The sequence below is a fragment of the Ahaetulla prasina genome, chromosome 2 (assembly GCF_028640845.1).
Source record: "Ahaetulla prasina isolate Xishuangbanna chromosome 2, ASM2864084v1, whole genome shotgun sequence".
Taxonomy (NCBI): Eukaryota; Metazoa; Chordata; class Lepidosauria; order Squamata; family Colubridae; genus Ahaetulla; species Ahaetulla prasina.
In genome coordinates this window covers 153,894,090-153,910,997 of record NC_080540.1, presented here as the reverse complement: position 1 = coordinate 153,910,997, position 16,908 = coordinate 153,894,090, and the positions used below count along the sequence as shown (strand labels likewise).

The 16,908-nt window shown below is 37.4% G+C and overlaps 1 protein-coding gene across 1 annotated transcript in view; it reads right to left on the bottom strand.

The window, feature by feature from the left end:
• LOC131190585 (uncharacterized) overlaps positions 1-12,883 on the bottom strand; it is a 65,191-nt gene extending 52,308 nt beyond the window's left edge. Inside the window, exons 1-3 of the mRNA XM_058167924.1 lie at positions 12,769-12,883; positions 4,406-4,607; positions 357-622 (exon numbers count right to left, since the gene is read on the bottom strand). Coding sequence (XP_058023907.1) covers positions 357-622; positions 4,406-4,607; positions 12,769-12,856 — 556 coding nt within the window. The 5' untranslated portion in view covers positions 12,857-12,883. The remainder of the gene's footprint in view (positions 1-356; positions 623-4,405; positions 4,608-12,768) is intronic.
• Between the last annotated feature and the right edge of the window lie 4,025 nt (positions 12,884-16,908).

Here is a 16,908-nt window from a genome sequence, read left to right as displayed (position 1 = left end):
CTCAAAATACAACTCTTAAGAGCAAGAAAAATATACACTTTCATTTTTTTTAAAAAATCAGCATTGTTTATTGCTTATTATGAAAACAGGAGCAATGCTTATTGAAATTGTAAAAACTGAAGAGATAGCTGTCTATAATGCTCAGTAATTGATGGAACAGAAGCAATGTAAGCACAAACTGTTGAATGCAAACACATATAAACCCCCCCCGCCCAATTGCCTGTGTATTATAAAAATCACCACAGCCTTTTTTCCACTTAATGGAATAAATGGAAGTAACATAGAAAGATTTTATGAGCTGAGTAAAATTATGACTGCACTCAACATTAAATTTACAGGGAAATTAAAACATTTACCTTTCTCATATGCGCTTCCCCATCCTGATATATAACATAGAGTATCATTACCTAGAAAAAGAGGACTTGGAGGTAAGCAGATAGGTTGGATATAATCATTAAATGTGATAGGATTTTGTAATTTGAATAATGCAATATCATTTTCATACGTTTCCTGCTTGAAATGCGAATGGATTATAATTGCTTTGATGTATCTCTCTCTAGTGTAATACTCATGATGATATAGATGATTTAAGCCAAATACAGCTCTCCAAAACTCTGGATTCCTAGGAGAGGGGGAGAAAGGATATACTGTAGATAGTGTTTATTATAGAATTATGACTTCAGTACTATTTAAGAATTGTCATGGCATCTGTTCTGGGCAAAACTACTAAGCTTCTTACCAGACCAAAATCAGAATCAGTAATCCTATGTAGAATCAGAAATTTGATTATTGATAGAAAACCTGCCTTTACTATATATATCTTATAGAAGATTTAGTCATAAGTGCAACCTGGTTTCAAATAAGACAAGTAAGTCATGATTGGTAGGGTTAAACTATCAGAACCAGGCTGTGCAAATCTGATCAGAGGTTTTTCTAGAATACCTCTTATATCTGCTATCATTTAATGCTTGACTGGATTTCTGCAGTGTTGACCAAGTATCGACAATATAAAATAATTATATTAAAACACTTTCCCAAGTGTTTAAAAATGATCAGAAGAGATCTTGGAATTGGACCTCAGTAGGTCTACTCGAAACACTTGACAGTAGAAAATTTTCTTTAAATCTGTGTTGGCTTATTAAAAACTGACTATAATAATAGTGCTACATTCTTAAATTTGCACTAAAAATGCATATGAGGTATCCTCAGATTGGTAGATATAATGTCTCTACTAGTAATGATAATTAATTAAACATTTTGGTTGAAAGGTTTTGATGAATTTGGAAAAATACCACATTTAGTATGACATAACATTTGGTCATTCTCTTGCCCAATTCCCCCAACCTTTATTAAATTGTACAAGATAGAAATGCTATTGCTCTCAGATTTTGTATACCAAATCACTGGAAAACTACATTTTATTTTTCATTTCACAATTCAGGTAGTTCTCACTTAACAACAACTAAACCCAGAATTCTTTTCGTAAGTCATTGCGATCATTAAGTGGGTCACCATGTAACTGATTCAGTTTTACAACCACTTTTATGATGGTTGTGAGTCATGCAGTCATAAGAGAATTATGTGGTCATTAAGTGAATCATGTCATTAAGCAAGTCCATTCTCCACTTTTTTTTTTGGCTGAAAACTAATTAAAAATGAAAAAAATCAGTCCCCCCAAAAAAAGGATTTGAGGGAGAAGGGCTTTCTCCATTGCTACTGTGAGACCACTTGCTGGTGAACCTCCAGTTCTTTGGTTCAGACAAATATTCCTTTCTCTTAGCTACTAATTTCTGGAATATTTTTGGTTGGCTGATTTCTTCTTTAAAGATAACATGCACCCAGCTAAGCTTTGACTTACCTTGAAATGTAAGCAATTTAGAACCTAGATGGTATTTCAGTGGGAATATTTAGGAAATCTCAAGTCTGTAGGCCACATTGAGAAGCCCCACCCCGCAAAAAAAAATCTCAAAAAAATGACAAAAGTTCTATATTATTGCCAAGAATATTATTTGGATCTATAATTACTTGTAATTATAAGAGGTCACACTCAGCTTGAGGTACACTTAATCGTTTTCTCTTTCCAATATCCGTTTTCTCTTTTAATATCATATATTGGTTGCCAAATTTCCTTTTCCAAGGTTTTATAGATGCTGCCAATTCCAAATTGAAAATCTGCCTCATTATCTGCTTTACTGTCTATTATAGACACCTATAAAGTCTATCCTTAACAAAGCTGCTAGGCCCTTAATATCTAGAGCCTAATGAGCAGTTAGTGGCATTTTTGCTATTAGATTGCTAACCTCCAGTGCATGGTTTATTTTATTATGACAACCTTAATAGGAAGAACCAATGAAAGACATGACAACTATTAGGATTTGATCATTTTACGGGACTTCCAGGAAAAAAAATGCCACACTGAAGACAGCTCTGCAAAAAGCAGAGCTGAAGATGGCAGCGGAATAAAGAGTCAGCAAGTAGACTGCAATAATTCTTCTCTGGACAAGGAGAACACCCATAAGTGCTCCAGTCAGCTGCTCCTTGCAGGATGATCATAAGATCGTCTTTAGTAGGTTTACAGGTCTGAGAGACCAGTGAATAACCATCTTGTTCAAACCATGGTTGTTGGCACCTTTGAAATGTTTCCAAGTTTACCTATTTCTTTTTCAATTCACTTTCAGAAATTGCTTGTTAGTGGCTTTTCAGCTGTTGGGAATATTGATAAGTTTTCCAGCACTTGGGAGAGTTTTCTTCAATCCTTAACAAAAGAAGTTTTAACTACAAGTTTAAGAATTTAACTTTTTTTTCAATAAGCAACAGGCTGATTAAAAATTTGCTTTTAAAAAGATACAATTGGACTAAAGGGCCAGATAAATTTGAAATAAGATTTGGTAATTAATTTTAAAGAATTTTAAAATTCTTTCCATGGAAAAATGCCTATTTTTTTATTTAAAAAAAGATTTAAAAATTGGAAACTAAAGGGAACTAAAAATTACAATCAAAGGAAAAGAATATTCAATTTTGCTTTACAATGAAGCAAAATTGGACATATTGAAAAATATTTTTGATCAATGGGCCCAGAAGTTAATTTTAAATATCTGCCTCTATAGTTAGATAAAAAGATCCTATTGAAGAGGAGCAAGTATTACCTGACATGATTGAGACTGATGTGAAAATAGAATTAACAGACTATGGGAATGACATAGAAGATGATTTTACATTGGATATACAAAAGAAGCTGGCTTATATATTAATAATTAAAAGGGATATTTATAACCCCTTTTTATTGTAAATAAAAGGGATATTTACAAAAAAACAAAGAGAGCGACCAGAATAATTTCCTATATGAGATTTACAAAAGAGGTTTATCTAAAGTTTGAAGAATTTTATGAGAAAGGGACAAAGAAGAAATCAAGTTCTACATTAGTTGGAGGAACTAAACCCTAAGTAAAAGTGAGGAAGAAGTAAAAAAAAGTTGGTTTATTTGACTAAGCTCAAAATATATGTTTTTATGATATGTTGTTTATCATATGAACGTATGTTGTTTCTGCTAACTCTTGATGGACTTTTGCTGACGTTAGAACTGAAATGAAAAAGTTGTAACGATTTAGTTAAGTTAAGAGATGGGATATGGGAAGAAGAGATCATTTATTGTATTTTAAGAGAAGATGCTAAGTTATAAACAGTGTTTACAATTGTGAGGAAGGTGAAATCACTTCTTTATATATTTCTTTTTCTTCACAAATTTTTTCTTTGCTTTATGTCTTTCAATTTTTTCTGCACCTACTCTTTCTTTTTAATCTACTTTTTTGGTTTGCATTAGTTTTATTTTAATTATAATTTTTAATAAAATTACTGTATAAATCATTTTATACAATAATTTTATACAATAGATATTTCCTGTAAACTTGTGAAGCTTAATTTGGTTTTGGTTTTGAGTGTTGCTTTATATAAATCTTGTGTATGGTACTGACCTATGATATGGAGCATACCTAAAAATCTGATTTGATTGGCATGGAATTTATTTTTTAATACATATTTCCATGACCTTAAATAAATGAATGCGAGAAAATAAGCTACCTTTCTAAATTATAAAGTCAAAGGTTGCTTATATATACAAGTTCTTCATTGTTTTCTGTACAATCAATCCTGTTAAGTTGTTAATTTGGTATACTTTACTAAGTAGAATATTTCATCTTGCCTCAAATAAACTTTACATATTTAATAATATTTTTCTTGCTTGATAATCAATTCAGGAGGAAAAGTATTCATAAAAATGTACATAAAATAAAGGAAGAAAAGTATTCATAAAAATGTAATTAAAAATATTTTCAAATCAAACAATTTTACCTCACTTTTTTAAAATCTAAAATTAATTGAAAAATGTTTAAAATTAAAAGATACATACTTCCATTTCCTAATGCAGTGTGCTGCTGTCAGCAATGAATTGTTAGTAATTACTACTCCACCACAAATATGATGGTATCCTATACCCAATTGGTAAACTTGAAGACTAACTTGCCATGGCCATGCTCCAAGTGGAGCATCACGTCCTCCTACAATCCGATTGCCTGATGCTATCTCATTCATAGCAGGCCTTGTTCCACATTCTAGAAAACAAAACACAAATACTAATTAAATGTAATATTTGTAAGTAGTCCATAAAACACACTGCAGTTAGCATTAAAACAGATCCTGTAAGCAATTTCAAATTAGAATATAATTTGGGAGTCCATAGTCGTCTTGTACATTATTTCTAAACACTGACCATGCAGTATTTATTAATTTAGGATTTTTTTGGCCGGCTGGCCGGCCTGCCTTCCTTCCCTTCCCTCCCCTCTAATATTTTGTCTAGTAAAGATAATACTTTATAATGCTGCTCTAATATAACTAGTATTAATATAGATTGCTTTGATTTTGTCCTGCACAGCCATCTTTATATTTGTCTAAAACCAACTCTTCTTTCAAGTTCCTTCTCTTTATTAAATTTGCAACAATTATGAACATACGAATGTCTAAGTTTCTTAGAATAGCGCTTAGAGCATTCTATAGTGGATAGTCTCCCTTTTGTTCTGGAGGCAGGACTGGAAAAAAATCTATAGTTTCTTTGTATGAGAAGAAATATTTCCTATCTCTGTTCTGACTTTGTCTTATTCTGGAGTTTGCTGGCTCTACTAGAAACTCCTTCAATTTTAGCAGACCTCCATTTCTTTCTTTTTTTTCCTTTCCTTTTCGTTTACCTTATCTCCCACAAATTCACTAGAACAGGGGTCTGCAACTTTAAACACTCAAAGAGCCATCTGGACCCGTTTCCCACAGAAAAGAAAACACCGGGAGCTACAAAACCCTTCCTGTGCCTGACTATTTCCTGAGCGGCCACAAAACTGCTTGGTCTGAAAATTGGCAGCTCCAAATTTCATCCAGCAAATGCTCAGTCTTACATATAGGAAAACAGAACCCAAACACTAAGTTCATACTAGATGGACATTACCTTACTGACGACCCCCATCCCGTTAAAGACCTTTGAGTTTTCATGTCAAATGATCTAAGTGCCAAAGCCCACTGCAACTACATAGCAAAAAAAGCTCTAAGAGTTGTAAACCTAATCTTGCATAGCTTCTTTTCCAAAAACACCACACTACTAAACATAGCATATAAAACATTTGCTAGACCAATTCTAGAATACAGCTCACCTGTTTGGAACCCTCACCACATCTCTGACATCAATACAATTGAACGTGTCCAGAAATATTTTACAAGAAGAGTTCTCCATTCCTCTGAAAACAACAAAATACCTTACCCCACCAGACTTGAAATCCTAGGCTTAGGAAGCTTGGAACTCCGTCGCCTCCAACAAGACCTAAGTTTAACTCACAGAATCATCTATTGTAATGTGCTTCCTGTTAAAGACTACTTCAGCTTTAATTGCAATAATACTAGAGCAACTAATAGATTTAAACTAAATGTCAACCGCTTTAATCTAGATTGCAGAAAATATGACTTCTGTAACAGAATCATCAGTGCTTGGAATACTTTACCTGACTCTGTGGTCTCTTCTCATAATCCTAAAAGTTTTATCCAAAAACTTTCTACTATTGACCTCACCCCATTCCTAAGAGGACCATAAGGGGCGTGCATAAGCGCACAAACATGCCTACCGTTTCTGTCCTATTGTTTTTCTTTTCTTCTTCCTATATATATATATGCTTATACCTCCTAATATTTACTCATATATGTGTTTATATGCTATATAATCTTTTTGTATGATACCTACATATATTGTTGTGACAAAATAAATAAATAAATAAATAAATAAAAATATGAGGTTGAATTAAACATTCTGTTTTCTTCTGAGACTTAACTTTTCTTGGATTTATCCATGGTTGGCCTAGCAGGGGTTGAAAAGCTCAATGAATCGTGTTCCAGCAGGTGTCGCACATTGGCGGTTGAGACACATATTTTAAGTGACAGGGAGCTGCAGCAGAGGTGTGAAAGAACCACATGTGGCTCCAGAACCGCAGGTTGCTGACCCCTGCACTAGAAGTTCCTACATAGCTATGAAGTTAATGGACACTAATTTGCTAGGATAAAAGGGTATGTCAAATGGGTATGTCAAAGTCACTCTCCAACAGTTGGGACTGAGCCATAGTTCCAACCTCTAGTGATTCATCAGTGTGCTGCCTTATTTCCCTTACCTAGAAAAACTGATCAATGCTGCAGCTGCTGAGTTGCAAATTACTACCCATGTAAACTGCACAGCCACAAAACCTCTCTGAAGGAGATGAATGGTTTCGAAATTTAATAAATAAATACAAAATAAATAAAAGAAAAAGCCCAACAATCTAGATACTAAAGAAGACAGAAACTAATGGCATAAGCACCCAATCCTTTAACCCAATCCCTCTCACTACTATTCACTAAAAAACTTACAATCTCCAGTCTCAATTGGTTCCATCAGGTAATTCCTTCCAAAAGACATGGGATTTCAAGTTGAGCAGTAGTCTCCATGGTCAGGCCACAATGAATAATCATGAGGACCAGAATAGTATTGGACTCCTCAATTGTTTCAAACTATAGTGGGGGGAATGACAGGGAGGGGGAAAGATTGCTTTCTACGAATTCCTGAGGGTTGAAAAACAAGTAGTGTACCCATGTGAGATATAGAAAGGATATATTACTACAGGTGAAACTCAAAAAATTAGAATATCATGCAAAAGTTCATTTATTTCAGTAATGCAACTTAAAAGGTGAAACTAATATATGAGATAGACTCATTACATGCAAAGCGAGATAGTTCATGCCTTGATTTGTCATAATTTTGATGATTATGGCTTACAGCTCATGAAAACCCCAAATTCACAATCTCAGAAAATTAGAATATTGTGAAAAGGTTCAATATTCTAGGCTCAAAGTGTCCCACTCTAATCAGCTATTTAAGCCATAACACCAGCAAAGGGTTCCTGAGCCTTTAAATGGTCTCCCAGTCTGGTTCAGTAGGAATCACAATCATGGGAAAGACTGCTGACCTGACAGTTGTGCAGAAAACCATCATTGACACCCTCCATAAGGAGTGAAAGCCTCAAAAGGTAATTGCAAAAGAAATTGGATGTTCCCAAAGTGCTGTATCAAAGCACATTAATAAAAAGTCATGTGGAAGGGGAAAGTGTGGAAGAAAAAGGTGCACAAGCAGCAGGGATGACGCAGCCTGGAGAGGATTGTCAGGAAAAGGCCATTCAAAAGTGTTGGGGACTTTCACAAGAAGTAGACTGAGGCTGGAGTCAGTGCATCAAGAGCCATCACACACAGACAGATCCTGGACATGGGCTTCAAATGTCGTATTCCTCTTGTCAAGCTGCTCCTGAATAACAAACAAGGTCAGAAGCGTCTTACCTAGGCTAAAGAAAAAAAGAACTGGTCTGATGAGAGCAACTTTTACATCTCATTTGGAAACCAAGAACCCAGAGTCTGGAGGAAGAATGGAGAGGCACACACTGCAAGATGCTTGAAGTCCAGTGTGAAGTTTCCACAGTCTGTGTTGATTTGGGGAGCCATGTCATCTGCTGGTGTTGGTCACTGTGCTTCATTAAGTCCAGGATCAACACAGCTGTCTACCAGGAGATTTTGGAGCACTTCATGCTTCCTTCCGCAGATGAGCTTTATGGGGATGTTGACTTCATTTTCCAGCAGGATTTGGCATTGCCCACAATGCCAAAAGTACCAAAACCTGGTTCAATGCCCATGGGATTACTGTGCTTGAATTTGGCCAGCTAACTCGCCTGACCTGACCCTCATAGAGAATCTATGGGGTATTGTCAAGAGAAAAATGAGAGACATGAGACCGAACAATGCACAAGAGCTGAAGGCCGCTATTGAAGCATCCTGGTCTTCCATAACACCTCAGCAGTACCACAGGCTGATAGCATCCATGCCACACCGCATTGAGGCAGTAATTGATGCAAAAGGGGCCCAAACCAAGTAATGAGTACATATTCATGATTATACTTTTCAGAGGTCTGATATTGTTCTATGTACAATCCTTGTTTTATTGATTTCATGTAATATTCTAATTTTCTGAGATTGTGAATTTGGGGTTTTCATGAGCTGTCAGCCATAATCATCAAAATTATGACAAATCAAGGCTTGAACTATCTCGCTTTGCATGTAATGAGTCTATCTCATATATTAGTTTCACCTTTTAAGTTGTGTTATTGAAATAAATGAATTTCGAACAATATTCTAATTTTTTGAGTTTTACCTATACCTGTTCTGTGGATGTGGCTTGGTGGCCGTGACAGGGGAAGGATATTGTAAAATCTTCATTCCCACCTCACTCCAAGGGGAAGGATACTGTAAAATCTGCATTCCCTCCCCACTCTAGGGGAAAGTTACTGCAAAATCTGCATTTCCTCCCAATCAGCTAGGACTCAGGAGGCAGAGAATAGATGCAAGCCAGAGGTGGTATTTACCATTTCTCCAAACTACTCAAGATTTATGCTACCAGTTCTCCAGAACTGATCAGAACCTGCTGAATACCACCTCTGCTTGAGAGGCTTTCACAATTTATTATTTATTTATTTATTATTTAAATTTGTATACCGCCCTTCTCCCAAAGGACTCAGGGCGGTTCACAGCCAAGTAAAAATACACAATACACTATAAATACAATTAAAATACAATTAAAAAACTTATTAAATTGGCCACAATTAAAATTTGGAGATAAAACCCATTAAAAACCCATAACTTAAAAAACTAACCCAGTCCAGCGCAGATAAATAAGTAAGTTTTAAGCTCGCGGCGAAAGGTTCGGAGGTCCGGAAGTTGACGAAGTCCTGGGGGGAGTTCGTTCCAGAGGGCGGGAGCCCCCAGAGAAGGCCCTTCCCCTGGGTGTCGCCAGACGACACTGTCGCGCCGACGGCACCCTGAGGAGTCCCTCTCTGTGAGAACGCACGGGTCGGTGAGAGGTATTCGGTAGCAGCAGGCGGTCCCGTAAGTAACAATGAAGAGGGGATTAACTTATTCTATGGGCACCAGGGGGCAGGACAAGAAGTAATGAGTGGAACCTGTTAAAGAGAGATCCAGCCTAGAAGTAAGGAGAAATTTTCTGACAGAGGAATTAATCAGAAGAGTAGCTTGCCTCCTGGAGTTGTGGATGCTTTTTCACTGGAGATTTTCAAAAACAGATCAGACAACCATTTGACTGGTAAGGCTTGTTCCTTCAACTGGGGGTTGAACTAGAAGACTCTGAGGTTACTTCCAGCCTTCCGATTCTATGAAGGCCCAACTTAAGTTTAAAAAGAAACCAGCTATAATATGTTCCTGAACATATATCCACCATTTTCAATGGGAACACCAGAAATCCTGAATCTCATTGAAAGGAAACGAGGAATAAATTTAAGGAGGTATTCAAAACAAATAAAATTTACTTGATTTTATTTGATTTGAGGAGGCATTAAGGATGAAAGTGAAAAGAGACAGCCAAAGATGAAAAAAACTTCACATCTTTGTTCAAACGTAAGCTATCAATGCACTGAGATTTGTGAAGTCCCAATGGATCTTATGCGATTTACAAATTGCAACATTTGATTCCATAGCCATTGATTACTTAGGGAATAAAACTATTAAAACTGCTATGTTCAATGTATAAAACTCTTACATTCCAAAAGCCATGGACGATCAGTCAACTACATTAAGGTAACTAAAAGTTTAAGTGATAAAGATGTTGGTAGTTGCACTGAGCTAGAATGCAACAACTATTAGAAAAGAAGAACATTAGATACATGTACTGATGGGCTGTCTACTAAAATAAAGCCAGGTCATGGCACACACTTGAAAATAAATTAAGAAGCCTGTAATTGTGGAGTCTGTCTGGCAAGAACAAAGAATGCTTATCCACAGGAAATATGCATGTGTAAAGCTTGTAACAATTCTGGGTAGTTAGAAAGCTAATAAAAGTAACAAAGTTAGGCAACTTGCAGACCTCAGCTAAAAGTTAGAGATGGCTTGCAGCAAATAAAATGTATATTAAATAACTCCTGGAGCATTCATTATCCAAGGCCTAGGAATAGGGACCAGTAGAGACCAATAGAACAAATTATAGAATTATTACTAAAATGGTTATTAGATGATATCTGTTGTTAACCCGCCTTGTCCAGCCTTCTTCTTTAGTGAAAAGGTATAAAGCTTTCTTAATCCTTTATTCTTGGCTCTCTTAGCATTTTAGCCAGAAGCCCTTTTCCTTTGAACCCCAATAAAAAGCAATCAAAACCTGCACCTTGTGTCTGGGATCCTTCATTGGCCTCAGCACCAGGCTCAGACCTCGAACTGGGGACAACAATCAAAAGCAAAAGTATATATTCAAGATGTGCTGAAGGAAAAGGAACTACAGGTAATCCTCAATTTATGACCACAATCGAGTACTAAATTTCTGTTGCTAAGTAAAACATTTAAGTGAATTTTGCCCCATTTTACATCCTTTCTTGCCACAGTTATTAAGTGAATCAATACAGTTAATAAGTTAGCAAAACAGTAATTAAGTGAATCTGGCTTCCCCATTGGCTTTGCTTGTAAGAAGGTCACAAAAGGTGATCACATAACCCTGAAAAACTACAACCATCATAAATATGAATCTGTTGCCAAATGGCCAAATTTTGATCACATGACCACAGCGATGCTGCAACAGTCATAAATGTGAAAAACAGTCATAAGTCAATTTCTTCAGTGCTGTTGTAACTTTGAACAGTCACTAAAGGAACTATGGTAAGGTGAGGACTACCTGTAAAAGCCTAACAGTATACAAAAGTATACAATATCAGTGAAGAAACAAAAGGCAGAGCCTTAGGTTGTGAATTTGCAAATACAAACAGCTGTCATGGAGCCAAAACATAAGCATCTGACAACTAAGCTGCTTCAATGCAATCAAATTTCAGAAAGACTAATCTCAGGGTACTTGGGTTTTATAAAAATAATATTCTTGAAGTCAAATGAGAGCTCCTGAACCAAAATAAGACAATTAAGCAACAGATCCACTTAGTCAATAAGGGTTTCCAAATGCACAACCTATGATTCATTCTATAATTTCAAGAGTAGAAACCGGTAGAATTTTAAAGGGAATTCGGGTCCAGGATGGGCAATTTAGCCCAACAGAGAAACTGCTGCATTTGTTGGCATCAAGAAGAAAAAAAACCTCTTCCAATTTGTTCTCAATGAATTTTTCCTGACACTACAAACATCCAAATTATGTACATATTATACTGAAGGATGAGAAAAAATTTATACAAATATTATAGAAACTGATTGAAGCAGTTTTCACCACAGAGATCGTTACTTCCGCTCAGGTTTTGAACAATACTGTAATCTAAACTGAACTGCCGGATATGCTAGGAAGTTTCTCGCCAGAACAAGCATGAAAGAGATTTCAGACTAAAGATATTCTTAGGACCCAGTGAAGAATGGAAATGCTTCTCATCCAAGAAGCTTCTTCAGCTCTGACAGGATAGTGGGGAATGGAAAGATTTATATTCCTTGCAGACAGCTGGTCATTTGCATCTTTTTAGAGGGTCCTTGAAGCAATGTGTGTCCTCAGGGTCACCTGTGTAGTGCTCGGGGTTCCTGTAGTCTGCAAGTTTTCTCTGGAAGTCCATTCCTACTCCCACACCATTCAAAGGGTGTTCATCCCAAATTGTATAGGTAAAAGTCCTTCCATTCCCCACTATCCTGTCAGAGCTGAAGAACCTTTTTGCATGAGAAGCGAAACGTCTTCAAAGAAAAAACAAGAAAGCCCAGTTGCCGCCTGAAAAAGCATCTTGGGACAACCATAACCTGGATGTCTGAGAATCTCTAGAAACATTTAGGACCGAGTCGTATCTCGATAGCTAGAGAAGCGGTAGATCTACCATGCTATTAAACTTGAAGTAAATCCCGTAAACCCCAATTCTCACGGATGTCTGTTTCTCTGTATTTGGAACCAGTACTGTCTAAGGAGAAAAACCATCGCATCAAATGCCTTACGGCGTTTTGGACGGCCCTACTGAAAGTCCTGTACGACTGTATTTTTTTCCAGATAATACTTCAAATGAACCAGCCGCCTATTTGGGTTTGCCAGTTAGAGATGCCGCAAAGTAAGAGCCGGAAGCAGACCGCGAGCGCTTGGCGCCTACACACCTTCCCAAGGCTCCCGGGAGGGCCTGCGGGCTTGCTCGCTGGCCTCGCCCCGTACTACCACGAGCCGAACCTGCCCAACCCACTACCGAAGGCGGGAGAAGGTCGCCTCACCGTTTCCATCGCTCGCAAGGGAAGAGCAGAACAGCGCCAGGGAAAAAAGGGAAATGACGGAAGGAAATAGAGAACTCCGGTTAATCATCCTCTCGAGAAAGAAAATGGCGGCCTCTTTTCCCGCTCGCCGCCCGGGGCGGAGGAGGCTGGAAGGAGCCGGAGAGGCCGTTGAAGCAGGCCTAGGGAAGTGGTTCGCGCGCCCTCCCGCAGCAGCTTTTTGGAACTCGGCCTCCGACAGGCTTCGCCGACACGTGAACGGTCCGAGTTTTGGACCAAAGGAAGAGAAAGGGAGAGAGGTTTTAATCCGCTTCCCTGCGGTTATTTACCAATTGTCGGGATGCGATTCTAATCCCCGTGAAGTAATTGATTTATACGCCGCTTATCTTCCTGTATCTTTTTAATAGGCATGAAATTGGTGAAGTAAGACTTATTTGAATGGAATGGGCGAAGAAACAGAGGAGGAAGGAGACCGAGTTATAGGGATCCATCATGTTAGACGTTTAATCTTTGCCTCAATAATGGCCCGGCTGAAGCCCATTAGCTGCCATTAAGTATAGACAACTCTGAGTCACACTAGTGGTCTGCTTCATGTTAAGAGGATTTCTATATTATGAAAGAAAAGGAAGCCTGACAGATACCTTTATGCATATATAAGAAAGGTAAATAAATACATGTATTTATAGCCTAGACTTATATTTAGTCTTTAATTCAGGAACTTGAGGCATACAGTATTCATCCCTCTAGTCATTTTCCTTTCCACAGTCCTGCACAGCAACCTTTCGTTGGGCTGAGGGGAAATGATGGCCCCAAACTTGCCCACCGAGCTTCTGTGGCTCAGGGTAAACTAGAACCTGGGTCTCTGGGTGCCAGTCTGATACTTTAACCACAACATCACACTCTCATTCCCTCTTCTGGGCAGCTGAATACACCCATTAAATATTCTGAATAAGTGTGCAATTACTGTTGGAAGAAATGTCCATCTGGGTTCAGTTCCAAGTGGGGAGAAAGACTGGAAACATGGAGACTGCTTGATAAGATGGTTTAAAGGGGCTTGGTTGAGCCTTACTGGGCGATGCAGTCTCTCCAGGTGCCATGTGGTGAGTTCTGTTGCTAGATGGGTAGAGGACTAATCCTATCTTTGAGGAGGGTTGGGGCTATTAAGAGTGAGTTTGCTTCCTGCCTAAAAAAACATGCTTCTCCATTTCTCATCCAGGAAGGTATAAACTTGATTGCAGAAAATATGACTTCTGTAACAGAGTTGTTAACGCTTGGAACTCATTACCTGACTCCATAGTCTCTACGCAAAATCCCAACATCTTCAACCAAAAACTGTCTACTATTGACCTCACCCCATTCCTAAGAGGACTATAAGGGGCGTGCATAAGAGCACAAAAGTGCCTACCGTTCCTGTCCTATTGTTCCCTTCATTATATCAAATTAATATAGTTGATGCATATTTTTTTACTTATATATTTTACTTATATATATATATATATATATATTTTTTTTTTCTTCAAGATATGTTGTTTTATTTATGACAATGTTTGTGTATACTGTTGTGACAAAAAGAAATAAAAAAATATTCTGCCTTTTTAATATTTCCTAGAATATTTCATTTATCTAGGAGAGGGGTGGGTGATAACTTCCTACATTACCGTACTTAACTGAAGGCTATGCTTGAGAGAGGAGGATAATGTAGAGATGCTTTTACACCAAGATCAGTTACTAGTTATTGTCACAGGGAGATAGATGCTGGCCCAACTCTCTTAACAACAGCACAGAAGTGGCTTGCCATTATTTTCCTCCAGATGTTTTTCCTGAAATATAGATCTGGCCTTGGGAAGACAGCAGTGAACTGTTAAGGGAGAAGTATGCACGCCCCTTACCTCTTCAACACCAATCACTACAGATCTCAAATGCAAATTGATAAATGCAAGAAGCATTATTAACAAATTATCTGAATTTATCCTCTTGTTAAACGGTGGTACATTTGATATCATATTTGTTTGTGAAACATGGCTGAACTCATCCCTTCCTGACTCCATTGTCCCAAACAAAGAATATCAAGTTCATCAATCAGATCGTGAAAACCGAAGAGGTGGTGAAGTGGCTATCTTTTACAAAAAGTCACTGAATCTAAAAAATATCCAAGTTGCACATAAACTTTCTCTTCCTGAAACTATTGTATGCGATCTATCCCTTAACACCACTCTTCGATTCTTACTATGCTACAGAGCCCCTGACTATGACATTACTCAAGCAAATATGCTAACCTCACTGCTAACATGGGCTACCTCTTGCCCATATCCTCTCATCTTCCTGGGTGACCTAAATCTACCTCTCATTAACTAATGGATAACTAATGAATGTACAACTGATCCAATCTTCAACATTTTCTTTGGCAGTTTTTGTTAACAGCGATGACACATATCCAACATTCCACAAACGTACCAGCAATGAGTATGATGATTTAACTCATATAGATTTCACACAAGATAATGTTGGAAAAGCTCTTCATAACTTGAAACCATCGCTATCTATTGGACCCGATGGACTATGTGCATACTTCTTAAAAAAACTTTCCAATAATAGAGCAGAACCCCTAAGCATAATCTTTGATAAAGCTTTCACTACCAGTTCCCTTCCTAAACTTTGGTCACTAGCCACAGTCATCCCAATCTTCAAAAAAGGAGACCCCAGCTTAGTCGAAAATTACAGACCAATCTCTCTGTGCTGCGTCACTTGCAAAGTCATGGAATCAATCATCAACCAATCCATTACCTCACACTTAGAAACTAACAACCTACTCTCCAATAAACAATTTGGTTTCAGGAAAAAATTATCATGCAACTTACAACTTCTCCACTGTAAAAACAAATGGACTACAAATCGTGATCAAGGCAAAACAACAGATGCAATCTACATAGACTTCTGACTCAGTAGTACACGATAAACTTCTCCTAAAACTAAAATCCTATGGCATTTCAGGACCCCTTCACAAATGGATATCTGCTTTTCTGTCTAACAGACAACAAGTGGTCAAAATTGGCAATTCTCTATCAAATCCTGTTCCTGTCAAGAGTGGCGTTCCTCAAGGCAGCGTCCTTGGACCAACACTCTTCATACTATACATTAATGATCTTTGTGACCATGTCTCAAGTAATTGTGTTCTCTTTGCTGACAATGTCAAACTATTTAACACCACAGACAATACATCTATCATTCAAAAAGACCTTGATCATCTAACCGCTTGGTCTAAAACTTGGCAACTCCAAATCTCAACAACCAAATGCTCAGTCTTACATATTGGAAAAAAGAACCCAAACACTAAGTACATACTTGATGGACATTACCTTACAGATGACCCCCATCCTGTTAAAGACCTTGGAGTTTTCATGTCAAATGATCTAAGTGCCAAAGCCCACTGCAACTACATAGCAAAAAAGGCTTTAAGAGTTGTAAACCTAATCTTGCATAGCTTCTTTTCCAAAAACACTACACTACTAACCATAGCATATAAAACATTTGCTAGACCAATTCTAGAATACAGCTCGCCTGTTTGGAACCCTCACCACATCTCTGACATCAATACAATTGAACGTGTCCAGAAATATTTTACAAGAAGAGTTCTCCATTCCTCTGAAAACAACAAAATACCTTATCCCACCAGACTTGAAATCCTAGGCTTAGAAAACTTGGAACTCCGTCGCTTTCGACAAGACCTAAGTTTAACTCATAGAATCATCTATTGTAATGTCCTTCCTGTTAAAGAGTACTTCAGCTTTAATTGCAATAACACAAGAGCAACCAATAGATTTAAACTTAATGTTAACCGCTTTAATCTAGATTGCAGAAAATATGACTTCTGTAACGGAATCATTAGTGCTTGGAACACTTTACCTGACTCTGTGGTCTCTTCCCATAATCCCAAAACTTAACCAAAAACTTTCTACTATTGACTTCACCCCATTCCTAAGAGGACCATAAGGGGCGTGCATAAGAGCACAAACGTGCCTACCGTTCCTGTCCTATTGTTTTTCTTTTCTTCTTCCTATATATATATATGCTTATACCTCCTAATATTTACTCATATATATGTTTATGTACTATATAATCTTTTTGTATGATACATATATATTG